Here is a 21,857-nt window from a genome sequence, read left to right as displayed (position 1 = left end):
ATATACAGTATCTACACAGTATTTTTATCATGACTTAAAGGGCTTAATACATGAGTATGGAGGGGTTTAATCACCAATAATTAAAGATAAAGACATGACTATATAATTATAATGATAAAATAAATTTATATTTATGCAATTGAATGCTTGTCACCATAAATAAATAAATTATATGTAAAATCCAGTTTAGAGACTGTTCTTACTGATGCTTTCTGCTCAGTCACCAGATATCTGAAAACCATGCAGCTAGTGTTCAGTGTTCTCTCTCAGCCTGCACGACCACAACAATCAGACAAGACAAAATCTTGATGGTCATAAGGAAAGCATTTAATCAGCAGGATTCTAGACCCAAATACACAGTCCAGCTGTAATTCATACATTTTATGCACACAAATGTCTCAAAATAGTAATACACTGGTCTAAACAAAGAGCAAATGAAAATATATTTATGTTGTTTTATTCAGCAACACATCTGAATTCATGCCTGACATATTGTTTGCCTTACAGGCTAATTTAGTGTCATCTACAGCATTTTGTTACTCAATTTGGAATTTGAGGCTGATCCAAATACAAGTTGAGCTGTTTTGAGTCATCATGCAGCTTCCTAGTTTTAATGTATAACTTGCTGATGGAACAGCATACTGCATTCACTAGCAAGACTACTCATGCACCTTTTGCTATCGCAGTACATCATGCATTCTGTAGGTTAACTGAACCCCGGGGAGACAAAATCCCACCCTCAGCTGCTCTGAGGAACAAGCTGATGTTTTAAGGGTGTTTTTTAGAAAGCGTGACAATTTAAAAATAACACTAAAACCATGTTGAAACACTTGCTGGGTTTTGGATTAATTAAACCCACAATAACCTGCCTCGTGTCCACCTGCTTGGTCCCTCACACACAGCCTAGTGAAACACTGGGAGTGAAACACAGAAGGTTTATCATTTCAGTCATTTTTGCCAATAAGTTGTGATTTACCACAAAAGAAAATAATAAAAAAGGAACACCCATGCAGGTTCAAGTCCATTTTTCACACCAAAATTCAAAACTAAGTGCAGATTCTTTCCTTTAACAATAATTTACACATTGAATTTGTGGTCATGTCTTGTGCACAGTGTATTTTACATCAGTCCAGTCATAGCAGTAGTTTGTCTTATATGTTTAGAGTGCATAGACAATCTGAACAACCTCACTTACATTCTCCATTATTAGCAACAGTAAACCGCACACGAAATCATTCAAAGAAAATAGCGATTTAGTGATAGCGTCCCAAAAGTAGTCACCGAGGCACTGTGAAGAAAGACAATCAATATATGGGCCTCAATAGTGGGAAGCAGGCCTCGAAGGGAGGTGTTTTTTCATTGGTGACATTCAGAGTTTAGAAGAGGTGTGGAAGGACAATTGTCATTGAATGTGCAGACACAAGATCTGTAATAACATTTTCACAGTGACCTGCATCTTTTTCTTTTTAGTGAATTGCTTTTTAGATTATTGCTTCATCTGACCTACAGTATATGTAACAACAGATTCAGATATAATGGCTTAAGTATTCAACTTGTCTTCACTTAAAGGACAGGCGACAGGAGACACTGCCTGCTTCATGTTCAATAAATAAAATGAATTAACTTACTATAGAGCATTTGCTTCCTTACAACTTCTTTTTCACTAATTTAGCAGTGGGGTACAGTTTAAAGAAACTTGTGAGAAAAAAGTTTGACCTGTACAGAACTGATATACTGATAAAATATTTTCAGTGAACTTCAGTTTGTACATATTCAGTTGTTAAACCTACAGTACTTATATCTGATTTCCTAAGCCTCTGTCTGTTCTAGTGTGTTGCTTGGTTTGGGTGACAACACACAGCCAACAAAAGAAACAAACAAAATCTTAACAAAACAATTTCACCATAAGGTCCATTTAGTTGCCCCTCTGAAGCTTTCAATCATACTGCATGATCTTCATCAGTAAGTGGAGTGCCCTTAATGGTGCATGTTCAAACTGCTAGTTTTTCTGAGCAGTGTGAGGATATCTTGTCCATATTGGCTTAAAGGAATAGTTTGACATGTTAGGAAATGTGCTTATTTCCTTTCTTTCCCAGAGTTGAATGAAAGGATCAAGCACTGACTTCTTAGAGTCTCTGCTGGTTGCCTGGCAACCTTACGATAAGACAAGCCTCTAGGTCCCAGAGGGTGCAGTGACTTTCTGGACACTAGGAAGCCACTGTGCCCAGCCAAGAAATCTGGCACATAATGTTTTTTACAATTAGGTTCTCATTCAGATGAAACAACTTATAACATGCATTCTCGCTGTTTCGCCCTCTTTCCAGTCTTTATGCTACGCTAAGATAAACAGCTGCAGACTGGAGCGTCACGTGACAGTGGTATTGATCTTACATTACGTTATATTTTAAAACAATAATGATGACAAATTTGGGCATGTTTTGGAAGTGGATAAAGCAAAAATACACTTTTAGGTCATTTCTTGTACAAAGTAACTTTTTACAAAGCTAGTTACTCGAAAAATCAAGCAAAAAAAGTGCAGCCATTTGTGACTTAACAAAAGTGGCTTTCCATAAACTCTATCCGACCGAACACAGGAGCAAAGAGTTTGATTTTCTTTGCAATGATGAGCTGATTGCAGATGCTGGGAAACACACTGCTAGCTTGCCAATACTACAACCTCAATGAGCTCTCAGCACCTTCACAGCTCAGCACTATGAATCACTCAATCACTTGTTATTATGTGACTAAATCTGACTAAACCAACAAATTCAGTTTGGTCAGTTTGATGGCTTTGAGCCACCTCACATTCCATGGCTAATGTGCATGAAGGGCAAACTGAAGTGAAGAAAAACCTAATGGTTCACAAATCGGAATACAAGCTAGTGAAAAAATGGACCATGCTGAAAACCTTACAGGAACCAAGGTCAAAGAACAAGTAAAAACAAACTGAAAATGAAGGAGCTGGCAATCCTGATTCAAGGTTTCTTCCCTTCTTCCTCTGCTTCTATTTCTATGTTCTCCAGCAGAGTGTGCTTCTCCTCCTCCGGCATTAGAGTGTCAGGGTTTAGGTGAAAAATGTGCCTGTGAAAAAAGAGAGTAAAAACGGTTTTGAAGATTATCAGGTCAGAGAGGTCAGCTAGTCAATGATAATATGGCTGAATGCACTTTTTTTTGATATTCCAGCAGGTTATTTTTTCACTCCTGAGCCCCACGAAACAAACTCACTTGTGTTCACAAGTTGGGAAGAAGATGTCCAAGATCTTGACGATGACCGCTGATCCAACAACGCCGATCACCACCACCCACATCACCAGGAAGAAAAGAGGCAGTGATTCTGAGCTGAAACGCCTGAGACGCTCCCTCACTTCCTCCACCCACTGACACATGGCCTGAGGAGAAGAGGTATATGGAGACATGAGCACGTCCTTCTGGTAAAAGGCTCTGCACTCCATGAGTCATGTTAGCTAGCAAGAGCCAGCAGATGTCTGTCAAAGTGTACATGTAAAGTGTACGATACATATAACAGGCATGATCACCAGTATCAAACTCAAGAAGCAATATTGGATTAAAATAATGTTTTTTTTTTCCTGTTGAAATTTGGCAAATTGTTGAACTGGAATTTCTGGCATTTTTAAGCTCCCTGATTTTTATAACGCCCCATTAGCATCCCAGAATTTTTAAGTGTGCTTAACTTGACTCGGAGGAAATTCTGGGGCACTGCTGTGAGCTATAACAATTATAGACAGCGTATCTTTAATATAGGCACATCTACAATTTCAAACCTGTTCTGGTTTTATGATGAAGAAAGTGAGTAAAACTGTATGGGTGCATCGTCCTCTCCCTCGACATAACAAGCCACACCTACCACTAAAACCATTCCTGCTGAAATTTGTGCCACACCTCTGAGGCAGTACATACTGTATGTTACCAACTAGATCTAGCATCACTCTAGGCTTACGGAGTAAGATGATATAAATTCTTTCGGCGGAGTTTCCATCTGAATCTGATCCGGCTGGCTCAGCTCCCTGTCATCAAATTCATCATCGTATCTGACATCATACAGCAGGTCGGGGTCCATACGCAGCGGAGTTTCTGGCAGTTTTCCTGGGGCTGCAGTCTCATCCTGGGTGGTCTCTGTGTGCTTCAGGGGGTACTGGCTGGTGGTCTGGGAGATCAGTTGATCTTCATCTGAAAAAGGGGGGAAACAATAAGAATGTGTGCTAAACTGCACAGCTATTGAGTATCAGCATAATAATTAGGATCAGAAAAAGCACCATGTTTTCATACCTTTTCTAGGATTTGGTGGATCTGTGACAACAACATCGTTCTCCCTGGGAACCCTGAAAATCTCACTGTGTCCGATGGGGTAGATATTGGTAAACTGAGCCAGTTTCTGGAAATCTGGGCTCATCAGTATTTTCACCTCGCACATGTCAGGCTGCTGGACCTAAATGACACAAAACCAAATGGTGTGAAACTATATCCAGACACTACTATTCTAAATGATGTTTTCCACAGTGTAATACTGTATTTCATCAGCTCTGTGATAAAAAGGCCTGCAGCATAAAATGGAACAGTCAAGTTAAGTCAAAAGTTATGTGTGATGTTGGCATGTCGGCTACCATCTTCATGCTTGGTAAATGAATGTTTTGGTAAATCTACAAACTGACCAGTAACAACTTTAGATGACATGGGAATGTGGATCCTGGTGTTTCCTGTGTCGAAGGCAGGATGCCTGAAAACTTTTTAATGCTGTTTTTTCCCCACACACCCTATCAGCAACTGGAAGTTTCTTCTATGAAATCTAATATAGGACCCAAACTTTCAAATATGAATTATTATACAAAACTAATTCAAACACACTGCTACCGAGGGAGCTTTTAAGTTTTGATTCCCCAAAAAAGAGCAAACAGGGTTTGTGGTTATTTACTGTCCAATTATCATGGTTACTAAAGGGAAGAAAATGGATGCATCCTCAAAATATACGAATAAAACGTCCCACTTCTTTTTTACATGTAGGGTGTACTTGGGAACACTGTTCCTTATGTCATGTTTTACACAATAGAGACTTGACAATAAGACACGTAATAGGCCCATAAAATTCAAAAGAGATATTTACCTCTTTGCCCTCCATCTCTATCACTTCACTGAACACCTGCAGAGCCACCACCTCCTCTGAGTCGCTGTACAGCCGGTTCTGGCTCACCATCACCCGGGTGACAGTTGACACCAAATCCCCGGATTCAAAGTCACTGCTTCCATTTATGCTGTCTACTGGAAAAAATACAATTCATTTTATCATTTCACTCATCAATTTATAAGCTTATGATGTCTCTCCAACAGTTCATGCTTTAACCTTCAGGGATGTGACAATTCCTACACCACCAGCTAATGACTCCACCATTTTAACAGCAGTAAAAGGTACTTTTGATAATGAATTAAATATCAAGCCATTTATCAAGTAAAATGGCAAACATTTGCAGTATTTGTCAATTCAATCTTACTGTAAAATTAATACATTTGATCATTGGCAAGTATCACATTAGACTCAGATTGCTTGTGAAATAATTAAAAAGTCATATTTGATAAAGATAAAGAAAAAAACTAAGGAGAAAGAGTAACAAAATATGCTCTACAAAAACATAAATTGGAGGGTTAAGAGGTGTTCATTACAGACACACAAACTATTACTGTCACTATTGGGTGTTTTTAACAGAACAATTTAATGTATCACTCACAAAATAATGACATGACATGGAGAAAGGAAAGAAACTCCATCGAATTTGTACACTTAGTACCACGAATAATTGACTATTAACAGGCGAACTTTCACATGGTTAACATTAGTACTTTCTCCTGGTTTCTGTTATCAGTTATCAGTGGTGACCGTCCAAGCGACGTGAGGAAAACTCACAGAGAAGTGCTTGACAGTTGAATCTGGTGACCCCTGACAGCTCTACTGGGATATCATTGACCAGCACCTGCTCGTCGCCCACCGATATGTTTAAGTTTATCTGAAAGAAGAAATAACAACGTTAAGCTAACCTGATCGAATTTCGCATATTATAAAAAAAACACCCACCTCTGTACCTTCGCTTAGTAAGCTAGCTTATTTTGTAACATACCTGCAAGTTGTTAGAATCCTGTAACTGCGTATCAGCCAATGTCCCTGCTGTCACGTTAATCAGGATGTTTTCCTATGGAGATCAATAATTAGAAATAAAAGAAAAGGAAAACACAAATGACGTGACCACAATGTCTGCCAGTCATGGTATTCCTAACGCTGGACGATCAGTAAGTTAAGCTAACGCCATGCTAACATCAACATTATTAGGTTAGCAAATGTTGCTGACATTTGCCACTTTGAGGCTTACCGTATTCAGTTGCCTCGGCGGCGACTCTGTGCACGCTACTGAAGCAAAAAGAAGAACGATAACACTAACTGCTAGCCCTGTCGTTTCCATTTTGGCGTGGCTTACCTTACCAGCAAGACAGCTAAAACAAAAACATTCAGCAAGACAGATGTTCTGCGCACGCGCGCAGAATATTCACACTACGTTCTGCAGACTTATCGCGAGATCAGGAACGTCAGCATGGCGGTGCTCCTTGAAACGACGCTTGGCGATATTGTTATTGATTTGTTTACAGAAGAACGGCCTAAAAGTAAGAAAATAAAACCATTTCCGTAAAGCGACAGCCAATTTCGTTGACTGGTCGCTAGTTGAGTAAGCTATTGGCAAGCTGAGTAACATAATATGTGGGTGCTAGCCAACGCTGTTAGCTTGCTTGCATCCTATTCATTTGTTTACCGTAGTCAAATCGTTAATTTATCGATAACAACGAAACTGGAATGGACTGATAAACCCCTTATCTGGGCTTAAGTCCTGAACGCCAGGTAGACGGCAAGTGTTACTAAGGATTTGGTAAATTCTAATGTCTGCAGTTTAACCTCTGTGCTATTTTCTTTTGCAGCTTGCCTAAACTTTCTGAAATTATGCAAGATAAAGCACTACAACTACTGCCTCATCCACAATGTTCAGGTAAAACCTTGCAAACTCCTGTAAAAGAGCTACGAATGAATCTTATTAGATATTTTCAGTTGAACCTTGGCGCAAACTCATCTGAACTCGCCTGAGGGGGGCGATATAGTCTCAGACCAGATTTGAGAAATGACATTTTTATATGGGCTACATATGGCAAAGTTATCTTACTTTCTGAGGTCATGGTGCACAGATATCGTGGGCTGCTGAACTATGTAGAGCCCCAAACCACAGCTTTACACTTACAGTAAATATATGTGATATATAGATAGATATGTGCCCATGCAAACTAAAAAAGAAAGGTTAAAAGATATATTAGACACAAGGATGTTTCTCAATATTGTTTTGTTGTATCTCTCCATGTAATCATATTGTAGCAAAATACCTAAATGAAATTTTTGTAAGTCACAGTCATTTTGTCCAAATTTTCACCTTAATCTTTCCCAGCCTAAAGTCTTACAAGACCTTCAAACATATATTTTTTTATGAACTGTCATAATAACCATCCCAATTTAACAATGTTTGTTTCCTCTTCAGAGAGACTTCATTGTGCAGACTGGAGATCCCACCGGGACAGGGCGTGGTGGAGAATCTGTCTATAGGTCAGTCATCTTCATCATCACTGTTTACTTTACTTTTGTTTTTGACATTGGAAATTGAATACTGTGATAACTTTTCTCTGTGTGCGTGATTAGCAAACTCTATGGGGACCAGGCTCGCTTTTTTGATGTGGAGAAAGTGCCACGCATCAAACACAGGAAGAAGGGGACCGTGTCCATGGTGAACAATGGAAATGATCAGCATGGTTCTCAGGTGAATAACGTACATCTACACTGTTGTTTACCCTGTAAGTTGACAAAAGCTTCCAGAAACAACAGAAAAATTGGCAGTTATTTTAGATATGCTAGTTGAATGATTTCCCTTGAGTAGTTAAATATAATTTCATTAAGTTATATAGTTATATACTATCTATATAGAGAGTTTAATGTCTAAATGTTTTTGAATGTAGTGTTTAATTCAGCTGATATATTGAAAAAAACAAGATATCATGGCTATAGAATGTAATATTTTATACAAACCTAGTTTCTATCATGTTATATTGAACCGTGGACCTTTGGTCTTACCAGTTTAGCTAGTTTTTGCAGACAGACTGGCCATTTGGACCACCGGGAGAAATCCCAGTGGGCTGGTCACTCTGTGGGCTGCTTGATCAGCCCATTACAAAAAAAAAACGAGAGGGATGCACCAATGGGATGGGGGTGAGATAGGCAAAAAAAAGTCCAGGGCCTTTTTTTAGTCAAAGCCTGTCCCAAATTTTTGGTGTGCCAGTTGTAGCAAGTGGTGCACAGTGCTTTTGCTTTTTTTTTTTTTTTTTACTATAAACCATATCTAATTCACAGGTCAGATGTTCCCTGCGGGGTGTGTTACATGATAATGATAAGCTGTCGTTCTTGCCCTTAGTTCCTTATTACCATGGGTGAGAACTTGGACTACCTGGATGGAGTCCATACTGTGTTTGGCGAAGTGACAGAAGGCATGGATGTCTTGGCTAAAATCAATGAGACCTTTGTGGACAACGACTTTGTCCCATATCAGGATATCAGGTGAACAAAGTGCCAATGCAGCTTACATAGTAGTAGCCTGTGTGCCCAAGGATGCATTTATTATTTCTCAGAAACACATCAGGACATTAAGTTTTACAATCATGAGATAAGAATGTCATTTTGCTGCAGGATAAACCACACAGTTATCCTGGATGACCCTTTTGATGACCCTCCTGACTTACCAGTTCCTGATCGATCACCTGAGCCCACCAAAGAGCAGCTAGATGTAAGTGAAGTACCATTCTTCATTCATTATGGAAAGCTCTAATAGTTTTTTGCTATATATAGCTGCCCACTAGACCTTATCTGGACAAATAAATATGAACAAGATATGTATACAGTATCTGTATGAACAGTATATATTGCCTAAATAACTACAGCTGTTTCTGGTGTGGGTTTGCAGAGTGGCCGAATTGGAGCAGATGAGGTGATCGATGACACAGATGGAAAAGGAGCTGAGGAGTTAGAGGAGAGTTTGAAGGAAAAAGAAGCCAAGACTCAGGCCATCCTGCTGGAGATGGTGAGAAGAAGAAATCGGCTCAGTCTGCAACCGCAGATACTAAGGATGCAGTCTCTGACATTTCTTCACTCTTCTGTGATACCTTCCTCCAGGTGGGTGACCTCCCTGAGGCGGATGTAAGACCTCCAGAGAACGTGCTTTTTGTCTGCAAACTGAACCCAGTGACCACAGACGAGGACCTGGAAATCATCTTTTCTCGTTTTGGGTCCATAATAAGGTGACGCTAACCTCCAACTTCTACATAATGCCGTTTGCTTTTCTAGATATTTAGAAATTATTTGTGCTTGTGGAAATTGTATATATGCTTTAATTTTGCTTTAGCTCTGGATTGTGAAAAGTTCTAATTTTACTCTGTTGTGTGTAGCTGTGAAATCATCAGAGACTGGAAAACTGGAGACTCCCTCTGTTACGCTTTTATTGAGTTTGAAAAGGTGAGCATCTTTTGTGTCTTCTTAACCTACATCTAAGTAACTGTATATGTGTTCAAGTGTAGTACCTATGAAAGGATGTGGGCCTTATTCACTTTCTTTATGACAGTGAGACAGTGTTGGCGCTAAATCACATCCAAGGGGGGCGCCAAATTACTGGCTAGTGCAGGGGTCGGCAACCTTTACCACTCAAAGAGCCATTTGGACCCGTTTCCCGCAGTAAAGAAAACACTTGGAGCCACAAAACCCTTTTGACATTTAAAATGAAATAACACTGCATATAACGTTTTTTTTTTTTGCCTTTATATCATATATAAACCAACTATAGAAAGAAAGAAAGGGAATGAGCATATTTCATGAACTACTAAATATGTGTAATAAGGGTAGCTTGACAAGATGCTAATAAACTGTACACCATAGTCATAATATGCCAACCTACCTTTTCTTTTGTCATTGTTTTTTCTATGTATATATCTTTATTTCAAATTGTCAGCATACATACTATCAAATGAAAACATCAGATTCGTGTATATACAGATGAAGCACTAAGAAAACAAAATGAAAAGTGTTGTTAAACAGAAAAATACATGTCACCCTACCTGTACTGATGCTTTCTTAGAAAGGTATACACATTCCTTAGGAATCATTTAAAAATTATTTTTTAAATTTGGTGTTGGCAATATACACATAATTGGAGTATGATGTAACACATGTCTCAGGATTTTGCATCCAGGTGTTCATTAGTCTAGTAAATATTAGTAAGTACAGTATATCTAGTGAAAGTGACAGAAGGAAAACCCCCTGCAGGATGTGAATAATGGCAGTCATGAATTTCAATGTTCTAGTTTTGAGCTGTTAATCATCATCACATGTGCTGCTAGAGTCATTATGATCGAGCAGTATCAGTATAGAGATGTGAAAGTTATATAAATATAGTATGTTTGGTGAACCTGGTACATTGTTGGCTAGCTGACCGTCATGGAAGTAAAATGTAAGAAGTTATAAACTTGCATGTTGTCAATTTAGCCCCAGTTTATGACAAATAGTCACCACTTCCCCATATTAAATTTTGGAATTTACACCTTCACGAGTTAATAAGGGACACCATATGCACGATTAGTTCATCTGTGGTTTGAACTGGTTATGGTGATGGTGAATCCCCACTGGCTGTCAGTGGGGCACAGCAATAATGTATTGTGAATGATGCTGCTGGACATGGTGGGAATGCTCTGAAAGTTTAAACCATTAGAGGGGGCTGGGTACTGTGTTGTAGATAAATGTGTTTTCATGCAGACTTCAGTGACATCCAGGAATATAATAAAGTGGTTTTATGAAATATAATGAGTTGTCCTTGGAAATGAGGCAGAAAAAGCTGTCTTTATGAATATTACAGATCCATGGCAGCCGAGGGTTTTTCCACAGGGTATTATGTTCAAGTACCCCTGCTGCAGACGGATGCCTTTTTACATATGTATATTTTCAGCAAGTAATATGTACTTCTTTAATTTGCATACCAGGTCACACCGTGTCAGACTGGCCTAAGAGGCTGCCCTTCCCATCAGTGTGTTGAAATTTTGAGTGTATGGTTGAAGCAGTGGTTTACACTTCACATCAAATATCTCCTCTATAAACACAGTCAATGAAGGCCTTGCTTGTTCTTGGATATCTGACAGCAGATACAAAGTGAAGAAGGTTTTGGGAAATTGTTCATTCTGTCATTCTGTATCCAATATGTTACTTAAACTGGACACTTCTGTCACAGTTCTTCTCTTTAACGCTTTCTGTCGCCGCAGCAAGAGGATTGTGAAAAGGCCTACTTCAAGATGGACAACGTGCTCATTGATGATCGTCGCATTCATGTGGACTTCAGCCAGTCAGTCGCAAAGATCAAATGGAAAGGGAAAGGTACTTGTACTGAAGTCCTTGTGGTTTGCATGTTTTGAATATTTCTCCTTTTTTTTCTGAAGGGTGAACTGGTTACGCCAATGTAAACCAAGTTTCTATCTTCAGTGTTATTGTCCTCCACACTTTGAGTTAACTCTGTCTGTTTGCTAGGTGGGAAGTATACTAAAGATGACTTCAAAGCTTACGAGAAGGATGTGGAGAACCGATCCAAACTGACGCTCAAGGATCAAGTGAAGCCTAAACAAGAGTATCCTTGTGTGTTAGTTGGCTGGAATATCATTCTCCACTTTTGTCACTCCACATCATAACACATCAGTCTGCAGTATTTACCTGTGCAGCCTCAGCTGTTGTGGCCATTCCACATTTTTTCACTGTTTGATTTGGCAAACCTCTCATCATTGATTGTCTCAACTTCCTGGAGATTTCCATAACTCTCCTAAAAGTTCCAAGTATGACCTGCTGATTGAGGAGGAAGAGGAGACAACGAGCCATCGACACTCTGAGAAGAAGCACAAGGAGAAGAGGCACCATCATCATTCAGATGATGAGGACAGCAGGAAGTCCAAAAAGCACAAGGTACCTTCACTCTATTGCACCTTTCACACAGTCCCTGTACTCATCTTTGAGAGTAACACAATAGTAGTAGTTATACTCTCGCTATGATCATTGTGATGAGAGAATAAATGGCTGTTCAGTTTCTGCTGTTGTATTTGATTTTCTGCTTTTGCTGCAGTGAGGTGGTATGTTGAAGTCCAGGTTACCTCAAATACATGTCAGTCCAGACAGCGTGGTAGGGTCATTTAGCTTGTTTGCAAACGATGAAGAAGGCCACATAAATAATGCAAATAGACCTGCGTTCTGGTTGTCTGTAGACACGTTTGTAAAATAAAATGTTTGATTTGATTGCATTTCACTGAGAGGCCCTTAGAAAGCACTGTTTCACCAAGCTTCTCTTCTCCTTAAACTTCAGCAGTCTGTAAAATGTTCTGCCTGAATTGAAACTGCTGTTCTGCACAATGGCAGACACTAATTCTTGCATGTTTACCACTGATGGAGTGAAGATGGTAGCTGTGTATGGTGCCATCACATATACATCTCTGTTGAGTTCAGGCTAAAATGTGGGTTTAATATCCAATATGTGCTCTTCTTAGTCACTGGAAATAGGTTCCTTTGAATTGCTGTGAGTTGCTGTTAATCGTTACTGTGACAATAACCAGGTGGTTCACACATACACAGACAGACACACCACAGCCTTCTTCTCAGAAGCAGGTTTACTGATTTATCTGAATTATTGGTGAGTAACTCCCTCATACCTGGAGCAGTGGCTGATGTAAAAAGAGCTTTTCCCAATAACTCAGTAAACCTGATTTTTTAAACAAGCCCCTGCATGCATAGATGTTCACATGCGCGCACTTACACATACACACACACACACACACACACACACACACACTCCGCCTCACTGTCTCCCAAGTTCATTTACCCAGACAAGTTAATGAAGTCTGAATTTCCTTCTTCTTCTTTTTTTTGCATGCATTTTTGCATTTTATGAGTTATGTCACGGTAGAGATGTAGACAGGGAATGGTGACAGAGAGAGTTCTATAAAGTACAACATTGGTCACCAGCTAGAATCAAATTAGGGACATTATGATCACAGTCGAGGACAGTGATCATCACTGCGGACACATCTGGCCCGACAAAGCTTGCCATCTGGTCCAAAAATATTAATGAATTGAGAAAACGTGTGCATCCAGTTACTGACCAGTGGAAGAGGCCTGAGAGGGATTGTTGATCAGCTTGGACTATGGGGAGTAACTCACTAAGCTTGTCTTTTAGACTTGAGGCACCACTTTCAGTCATTACATTCATTATTACACTATATTACTATATTATTATATAATTACTATACTATATTACTATACTCGTTACAACATTAATTTAGTAAGAAAAAATGTGTTTTAACCACTTGGCCAGCATGACCCATTACTGCCTACAGTCACTAGTCAAATGAGGAAGACAACTTACTCAACAGTCAACTGAGAGCTTTTTTTCTCCAATTTTAGACTACTTGATTTTCTGTTTAAACACCAAATGCCACTGCTGTACACAGATATTTGACACCAAAGATGCTGCTGCCATGTTTGAGAAGGGCTCGTGTCCTCTATTGTTCTTGTCAGCGTTGGGCTCGGTGCCACTTACACTCAGTATTTTACAGTGTGTTTACAAGGAGTGACCTCACAGGTGGCCTGATGTGGCCTAACTCTTATCCAGGCAGTTTGTGTTGACCTTTGATATTTTGAGTTTCCATGTTGTCATTAAAAACACATCTATCAACCTTCCCTAAACGCAGAGATGTTACATAACTGATTAAATGAGGTGTGCTAACAAATGTGTGGCAGGTTTCTTCTGGGAGTTCACGTGGTGACTATGCAAGCACTTCAGTTCTTGTGGAAATCAAATGACAAATGTTTTATAGTTTTAATTTAGATAACAAAATATGTGTGTATGTATGTGTTTCCTTGTTCTTCTTGCCTTAACAGTATTTATTTTGTTTTTGACTTCAGTCTATATAATCTGTTTTCTCTGCTCTCCTTCATCATGTGAGGAAACACGTGTGTAATGCAGTGTAAATAAAGTATTAAATTCTGTTGACACAAACCTTATTAGAGCTGATTTAAACAAACTCCATCGTGTTTAAAGTCAGAATTTGTTATTTTCTTATTCTGACTGGGAAAATTAAAAAATCCATTTCTCAGTTAAAATCTGGGGCAGGTCACGTCTGCTTTGTGGAACCTGAATTCCTGACATGTTGTGGAATGAATATGGCTGCTCATTGTAAAGACTAAACAAACACTGCATGCTCATGAAACATTTAAAAGTCAGATTTTTAGCTTGAAATGTAATCGGCATGCTCGTGATACCATACCAGTTAATTACTGTATTGAATTTAAAAGCTTAATTAGCCAAATATACTTGATTTATCTGCTCCTCATGACAGTTTCCTCTGTCATAGTGTTGTAGAGGCTATTAGGTGCAGCACTGACTTCTAATCGTGACACAGCATTTTTATGTATTTCATCAGGTGTAGGTGTCAGATCTTTATTTCAACCAGGGTCATATGCTCAGTGAGGGACTGAGCAGGAATAAAAATCCCAATGACAGGGCAAACAAATCAGGGGGTTAATAAGTAACAATGGTTTTCTGAAGTGTTCCTTTATCCAATCACGTGTTCACAAAGAGGTGAACCTCGCTCCATCCTCGCTTGTGAACAACTAAGACTTTCGAGGATGCTCCTTTCATACCCAGTGATGGTACTATCACCTGTTACCAATGTTTTGTTGCTCCTGTCCCAATCTTTTTGAAATTTGTTGCTGCATCAAATTCAGAATAAGCAGCTATTTACACAAATCAATGAAACTGATGAGGTCAAACATTATATCGACTTTGTACTGCCTTCAGTTGAGTATATGTCAAAAAGGATGAGCACATTATCACATTCTGTTTTGTGTTTTATACAGCATCCCATCTTTTTTGTAATTTCTGTCATATCTTAATTAAAATAAATATCACATAATTATTAGAGAGGTTCTTCTATAATATCTCCCGAGATATTATATGATACTGTAAATAAAACACTTCTTTAAAAACGTGGCATAAATGAGCTTCCACAAAAATAGATTATTGTCACCAAAACTGTCCACAGCACTTTGTTTTTAATAAGGTAGTGTTAAACCAAGATGGCACAGCTATGTTCTGCTGTGGTTTAGAAAAAAGGAACCAGGGTACAGTCCTGAACCCAACCTTTCTTGCCAGTCTTTACAGATTCATCTTTATCATCAGCAGTCTTTACCTCTTCTCACACCCCACCCATCTTCTGTGACATTTCCAGGACAGCGAGGATGGCCGTCGAGACAGGAAGATGGGACGCCAGCGCTCTCGATCCCGCTCAAGTTCCCGCTCCAGAGACAGGGACCACAAGCACAGCAAGTCTCGGGTCAAACATGGGAAGGAGGGCCGCGATAAAAGCCGCAGCCACAAGGACAGGAGCCGCAGCCGTTCCTCCAAGAAGTCCAAGGATAAAGACAGGAGTCGACACCGATGAGGGGGGGTGGAGCCACGGAGAGGTCATGGACTGTATTCAGCATGAATAATATGCCAATTAGATATTCACAAGCCTAAACTTCTGGCTTCCTTTAAAATCACTTGAATTGTACTTTTAGGAAAAAAAACAGATGATTATCAGGTCCTTGTCACTTTGTCTTGAAGAGCAAAAATGTCTGAAAATGTGTTCTTTTTATATTAAGATATATTAAAAAAAAATTTTGAAATTCCCCAAAATGTGACAGTTGTGTTATCTTGTTTTAAATTAGTTATTTCATTTAAATTCCAAGACAGACTTTCTGCTCTGTTATTTACTTTCATTGCAGTTTTGCCGATGATTAGTATCTCACCTTTGACTTTAGTTGTGGGGGTTTTTTTTACATTCATAAAATACATATGGGCATGGAAAATTGCTGGGCGGGTGAGTCTCCAAGTGCCTCTACATCGCTGAGGGAATTCACTGGTGTCTCCCTCCACCCACCTCACAGAGCTGGGCTGATGCAACTCATTGCACAAACTGAAAGCTACCATGTCTCTGGCTGCCAGTTCAAAGCAAATGTTAGATCAATGTGTTAGCTTACAGACGGTAATCTTATCGCTGTGAGCCGAGCTTCAAATGGTTATTGAGGAAACGCGCTGTCTGGGAGAGATGCTCTCTAAATTTAGAAACTGTTCAACCCTCATGTTCCGACGACGAGCAGCGTTTTTTGTTGTAGTCCAAATATGCAAATGCATATATCATGAAACTAGACTTCGTTGGCAGGATGCAGAAGCTTTTGATACACCTCTATTGGGCATGATACAACTGTAAATGCAAAAACTAACTTGAATTCTCTGTGATCATCAGCAAACCTAACCACAAACACACACACACACACACATCCGTAGTCCTTTGATTTACTACAAAGTTCTTAAGAAGGAGTCACCACACAATATTATGAGTTTCCCAAAAACACAGTTGTTTTGTGGGTGGGGGTGGGTGTGTGCGGTGAGAAGAAGTGGAAATAAGTCGTCCTGACTGAAGCTGAATAAACTAGAGGTGGTCTGAAAGGTGACTGCACCGAGCAGCGTGGAAAAAAAAAAGGTTTGCACAGCTTCACTCCCCCAGGTGGAACCACTGTAGAGACTTCCCCAGCCGCCTACGCTGTGTGCACAGCCCATCTCATTGTCACATTTAAACTTCTGCAAAATCACAGAACAAATACCATCGCACCCACATGACGATGAGCTGTTTCTAAATTAAACCCAGCGGAGTAATGAAGCGTAATGAAACTGTGCTGAGGTGTTTGCCAGTTTTTTCTTCTGACATTTGACCTGTGAAATCAAACGCAAACACTAAGTTACGCTTTGAGGGTAGAGAGAGCACAACATACTTAACTGTAAGGAAGGCGTTTCACACACTTCTCTGTCCTCATCGTGGGACTTAGTCACATCTCTCTCAGCATTGTTTCGCTCTCTTCCTCATGTCATCAGTATGTTTGGAAAGCAGGAATGTTAAATGAGTTGTTGCCATAGCAGGCAGGTTGTCCTGTAAGAGTTGTCACATGCTCCTGTCAGTCCAAATTCCTAACATAGGCAGGGGTCGTGCACACATACCTTTAGTCTTATGCAAACACACCTAAGCGTACTCTACAGGAGTCATAGATCAGTTATGTTTTCTCTCTCTTGGTCTAGAGGAAGGTCAGTAGCACTTGCATTGATGTGCTTTTGAATGAACAGTTTTATGTCAGGATTTGTTTCTGGTCTATCTGCAGAGAAGAATGGAGAGGAAAGACTGAGAGCAGGGATTTTACAGTATACTGTATGTGCTTTATTTTTCTGCTAAATGGCTAAATTAACTTTGTTCTACAGGCACAAAATGAAGCTAACTCGCCCATAAAATAATTTCCTCACATTTAGTGTGCTTCACATCCTACATTCAGTTTTGACTTTTTGACAGTACATTTTACACCTCTTCCTTCAGCTGCTCAATTTAGCATATCATCTCTTCTTTTGTCGCGCCAACCGCCTGCATGTCCTCCCATCCATAAACCTCCCCCGTGGCCTCTTTCTTTTCCTCTTGCCTGGCAGCTCCAGCTTCAGCATCATTCATCCGTCCTCTGCACATGTCCAAACCATCTGAGTCCTGCCCATCTCCAGACCTCCGCCTTCAAACCATTCAACATGGCTTATGTCACTACCATCTTGTAAGCCTTCCCTTTCACTCTTGCTGTTATCCTTCTGTTGCACATCACTCAGGACACTCTCCTCCACCCACTCCACCCTGCCTGCACTCTCTTCTTTAACAGTTGACTCCTCACCTCTCTGTTACCTGCCTCTCATTCACACACACGTACTCTGTTTTATTCCCACTGAACTCAACCTACACCCTACTCTTTCTACAGACAACAACGCCATCCGCGAACATCATAGTCCACAGAGAGTCTTGCCTGATCTCGGCCATTAGCCTACATCATTATTGCAAACAAGAAAGGGCTCAGAGCCGATCCTTGACGTAATCTCACCTCCACTCTTCATCCTCTTTGTAGTTTGCTAATCCACCACAGTTCCTGATTTACTGTCCCCACATCATCCAACCTTCTCTCTCTCATTTTCTTCATTCATCAGCCCCTCGAAGTACAACACATTCATACTCTCCTTCCCAGTAGGTCCCTTTGTTTAAGCAACCAATCCTTCTTTAGTCTTTGTCACTTCTCTCTTCGCCTCATACTTCTGTCTACTTTCTCTGACTGTCCCACTACTTCTTCATCAACCTCTTCTTCCTTATTCTTTCCTGTACTTCCTCTGTCCAGAACTAGTCCAGTAGTTGCCCAGCCCGTCTTAACTCCTCCAAACAACAGTCTTCCTGCTTCTACTTCCACCGTTTGATCTTTGGCTCAGCCTTCACTCTCTCCCTATTCGTGACCGCTAAAGTCAACCTACAGATCCCTATTCGATGCCGTCTAGCTATGTTCTCCCCTGCCGCCACCTTGCAGTCTTCCAACACGCTCTTCACCTCCAACACACCCTTGACAGACTCTTCTTTAGAATCACCCCTACCTCCTCTTCACACCATGTAGAACAGTTGGAACCCACCGTCAATACACAAACACACCTGCCCTCCTTCCCTGCATCACACCAGTTGGCTCTCTGCCTTTACCGGTCACAGTCAGCGCTAATATTCAAATTTGACCCTCATCTCCACACTCCTGCCCTTCCTCTTCTCCTGAAGTGTGCCCACTTATGCAGAAAATACCTACAGTAAACAGTTTAAATAGGTCCTTATAAGGTGCTTTCTTTGTTTTGTGCACTAAACAAAGAAAGTACCTGAAATGTCAGTTGACTTGTACGCACTGAAAGAGGCTAAAGGTTTCAGTTTAAGAATCAAAAGTGCTTCAAAGAAAATGAAATCAGTTGAGGCGTAATCTGTGAAAGAAGCTGAAACTTCAGCTCCAAGTGCAAGTGCTGAAGGCACAGTTCAGATGAGTTCCAGTGTAAGCACTAAAAGCATTTGAAAGCTGAGGTGTCAGTGCTGAAAGCAACTGAACTGTCAGGTTTGTTGCCTAATGTAAAAAGGCCACTCGGTTGTGTTGTCTGACACTGAAATCTATGTAGAAGGCTTTAGAATTGGAATGGCTCAGTCACCGGTAGCTGACAGGAGAAATATGGAAAATATCATGTTATCATGTGACTTAAATCATTGACTAATTTAAAAATAATTATTTAATTCTATTATTTAAAACAATATTTATTGAGATCTTTCATGGTGGCAAGTGAACTGAAATCTTTACCTGCCACAGACATTCCCTGGTTGCACTTGTGATGAAGTGATGATGAACTTCTGAGAAATATTGACACAATCCTCCCAGTGCACGATGATTCACTTTTGGTTTTGTTGCTGCAAGTCTTGCTTTCCATCGCAGCATGGAAATATATACTCGGCTGAAGACTTTCACGGGCTTCCACCTGGACAAGGCCAGACGAACCATGTAGGAAAGTCACACGCTCACTCTGCAACCTGTGCATTGGTTATAGAAGCAAATCATGCATCACCATTATCCACGAGACCTCTTCCTCATTTCATGCTGTGTATGTACACAGGGTAAAAAACAGATGTGATTTTAAGGAACCAAAAGCACTGTATGTCATGTCAGAAAAAGGTTGTGCACCTTAGCAGCCCTTTCTTTTAACAAATGCTGCGTTAGTCACAAGAATGATGTCAAGAAGTCCTTTGAAACCCTGACCTTGTGACTTCCACACTTTGGGGTGCTTCGATGGTCTTTATTGAAGAAAAAATCCAGATACTTTACAGAAGTAAAAGAAAACTGAAGTGTGTCTAAATTTTCAAAAGTGAAAACATTACTTTTACTGAATGGCCCTTTCCAGAGTGATAAACTATTACCATTGGATTGGATTATTTGTACTGCTGTATTAAGATGTTGGCAGCATTTGAAGAAGAAATGTTTTATCTAAGTTATAAACTGTTGGCCAGTATACTCTATAACAGTTTATCATATTGTATAAAATGATCACAAGATGATGCCAAAAAATGTAAATCTGTAAAGTTCCTATATCTATAGCTGTCAAATCAAGCAGTAATAAGAGTAAACACTGCAGTATTTGCCTCTGAAATACAGTGACCTTGAAGTATAAAGTAGGATGCACATGCTCGTAAATCCCAAAATCGTACTGAAGTACAGTATTTGAGTATCAGCTAAATGCCAAAAATGCTTATAATGGAACGTGTGTGTGCAGTGATGCAGATAGCACGGTGCAGCCTTCATAAGATAAGATACACTTTATTAATCCCCAGCTGCGTTCCTGTTTAAAATGCTGATAACAGCAAACCGCTGCCACAAAGAGAAAGCAACACCAGGAGTCCACCATGCTGACGGCTCTCTCTCTGACGCCACTTACTGTCAGCACTAAACGCTAACATCAGCTCGCTAACATGAAACTAAGCATGTACAGTGTACCATACGCCTGCTCTAATGTTGAGACATTTTATGACAATCCATCCCATAACTGTTGAGATATTTCAGTGTGGATCAAAGTACTGGAAACAACATTTCCATCCTTTGAACCACAGTGCTAGAATGGCTAAAACATCACTCAGTTTTTCACTGTTTTCACTGTAAAAAGAGACTCACTTCAAGTTTACTGTGTAAATATGTTTTTTTGTCAGTGCAGCTTCAGTGGGCCTGGTAGATTTCAGTGTCACATTGTTTCCTTGTTCTTCCTGTCCTCCTGAAAAACAGTGTAGTCAACCTGTCTTTATTTGTCAACTCATGTCGTACCTGCATGTCAGTAAGAATATGTAAAAAAAAAAAATTCCATTCAGCAGTTTCATCACAGATTGTTGTCCTGCCCCCTCCAACCAGATCAAACTGCCTTTTTCCATCTTTATCTCTCTCCCTCTCCCTCTCTCTCTCTCACACACACACACAATGATCATTAGTTCATCTTTTTTGCATGTAACATCCTGATTCGATAAAGGAAAAACAGAAAAAAATACAGGCAGCAGCAAATGCTGCTTCACTGTGAGTGTTACCTTTCCAGGCTTATTCATGTTCTTGCCCAGTTTCCGTTTCCTTGTGCTCATGTCATCATCATGCTGCCATTTCCCTGTTTATAGGTCAGTTTTATCCAAAGATATCAAAGCAAATGTCATGCTGGAAGACGTAAGTATGAGCACAAACAATGTGTGTCAGTTTCTGGTCAAATTACTTCTTAGAATAAAGACAATAACATAAAATTCAAATATACTATTGAGTATATAATCATCCAACCTTATAAAAGTTGCCGTAGCTTTCCTTGAGAAACTGGAGCATCCTAAAGACAAACACCCTGCTCAGCTATTTTTAGTCAGTTTGACAGCCCTAAGCTCCGTTCAATCAGCTGCACGCTGTTTGACGCTGGAGTGTCTGAATCAGTGTCTTTGTCATTTGACAGACAGCTAACAGCTGAAACAGCAACCTCACGTCTCACGCTTTGCTGCTGTTCAGCGGCTGTGACGACTAAAATGTGACACTTTGGTCAGCGCGTTTGTTTTGTTTGCTTCTTTCGATCGCTTTGTGAACGTCAGCGCTGATGTTTTATGACGTGCTGATATCATATGTCATGTTTTACGTTGGAGAAGCTGGAGATTCATTTATTGTCAATGATGCCAAAAATGTACATTTGTGGTGTTTTTGTCGTGGCGTGAAGGCCTGTAAAACATCAGTCAGACACTGTGGCATGCTTAAACTCTGTCCGGATTCTCACACTAAATAAATAATG

The 21,857-nt window shown here is 40.0% G+C and overlaps 2 protein-coding genes across 3 annotated transcripts; one reads left to right on the top strand and one right to left on the bottom strand.

The window, feature by feature from the left end:
- Nucleotides 1–306: 306 nt before the first annotated feature.
- ginm1 (glycoprotein integral membrane 1) lies at nt 307–6,512 on the bottom strand. Of its 2 annotated transcripts, none has more exons than XM_041958648.1 (8): nt 6,375–6,512; nt 6,126–6,197; nt 5,915–6,014; nt 5,120–5,274; nt 4,288–4,447; nt 3,959–4,188; nt 3,226–3,389; nt 307–3,081 (listed from the first exon to the last, which is right to left on the bottom strand). In XM_041958648.1, exons 1-8 carry the CDS (start codon nt 6,462–6,464, stop codon nt 2,976–2,978), a joined length of 1,077 nt encoding a protein of 358 aa, XP_041814582.1. In that variant the 5' UTR covers nt 6,465–6,512; the 3' UTR covers nt 307–2,975. The 2 variants fall into 2 exon arrangements, with proteins under 2 accessions (XP_041814582.1, XP_041814583.1); XM_041958649.1 differs by having other exon boundaries at nt 5,120–5,271.
- Nucleotides 6,513–6,568: 56 nt separating this feature from the next.
- Nucleotides 6,569–15,831, top strand: ppil4 (peptidylprolyl isomerase (cyclophilin)-like 4). Its single transcript, XM_041958655.1, has 13 exons — nt 6,569–6,663; nt 6,973–7,040; nt 7,578–7,642; nt 7,736–7,853; nt 8,502–8,644; nt 8,774–8,870; nt 9,048–9,164; nt 9,257–9,381; nt 9,529–9,595; nt 11,386–11,497; nt 11,648–11,744; nt 11,941–12,073; nt 15,388–15,831. The coding sequence occupies exons 1-13, from the start codon at nt 6,594–6,596 to the stop codon at nt 15,598–15,600; spliced, it is 1,425 nt and encodes a 474-aa protein (XP_041814589.1). The 5' UTR covers nt 6,569–6,593; the 3' UTR covers nt 15,601–15,831.
- The last annotated feature ends 6,026 nt before the right edge of the window (nt 15,832–21,857 follow it).

The sequence above is a fragment of the Chelmon rostratus genome, chromosome 18, assembly GCF_017976325.1.
Source record: "Chelmon rostratus isolate fCheRos1 chromosome 18, fCheRos1.pri, whole genome shotgun sequence".
Classification (NCBI taxonomy): Eukaryota; Metazoa; Chordata; class Actinopteri; order Chaetodontiformes; family Chaetodontidae; genus Chelmon; species Chelmon rostratus.
This window is presented reverse-complemented; position numbering and strand designations above follow the sequence as displayed.

Excerpts from the sequence above, each read along its gene's own strand:
- ginm1 (XM_041958648.1), bottom strand. The coding sequence starts at position 6,464 with ATGGAAACGACAGGGCTAGCAGTTAGTGTTATCGTTCTTCTTTTTGCT. Across the intron at positions 4,448-5,119 it reads TAGAGATGGAGGGCAAAGAG|GTCCAGCAGCCTGACATGTG; the intron begins GTAAATATCTCT and ends TGTGTCATTTAG. Across the intron at positions 3,390-3,958 it reads AATTTATATCATCTTACTCC|GCCATGTGTCAGTGGGTGGA; the intron begins GTAAGCCTAGAG and ends TCTTCTCCTCAG.
- ppil4 (XM_041958655.1), top strand. The coding sequence starts at position 6,594 with ATGGCGGTGCTCCTTGAAACGACGCTTGGCGATATTGTTATTGATTTG. Across the intron at positions 7,643-7,735 it reads GGTGGAGAATCTGTCTATAG|CAAACTCTATGGGGACCAGG; the intron begins GTCAGTCATCTT and ends GTGCGTGATTAG. Across the intron at positions 9,596-11,385 it reads CTTTTATTGAGTTTGAAAAG|CAAGAGGATTGTGAAAAGGC; the intron begins GTGAGCATCTTT and ends CTGTCGCCGCAG.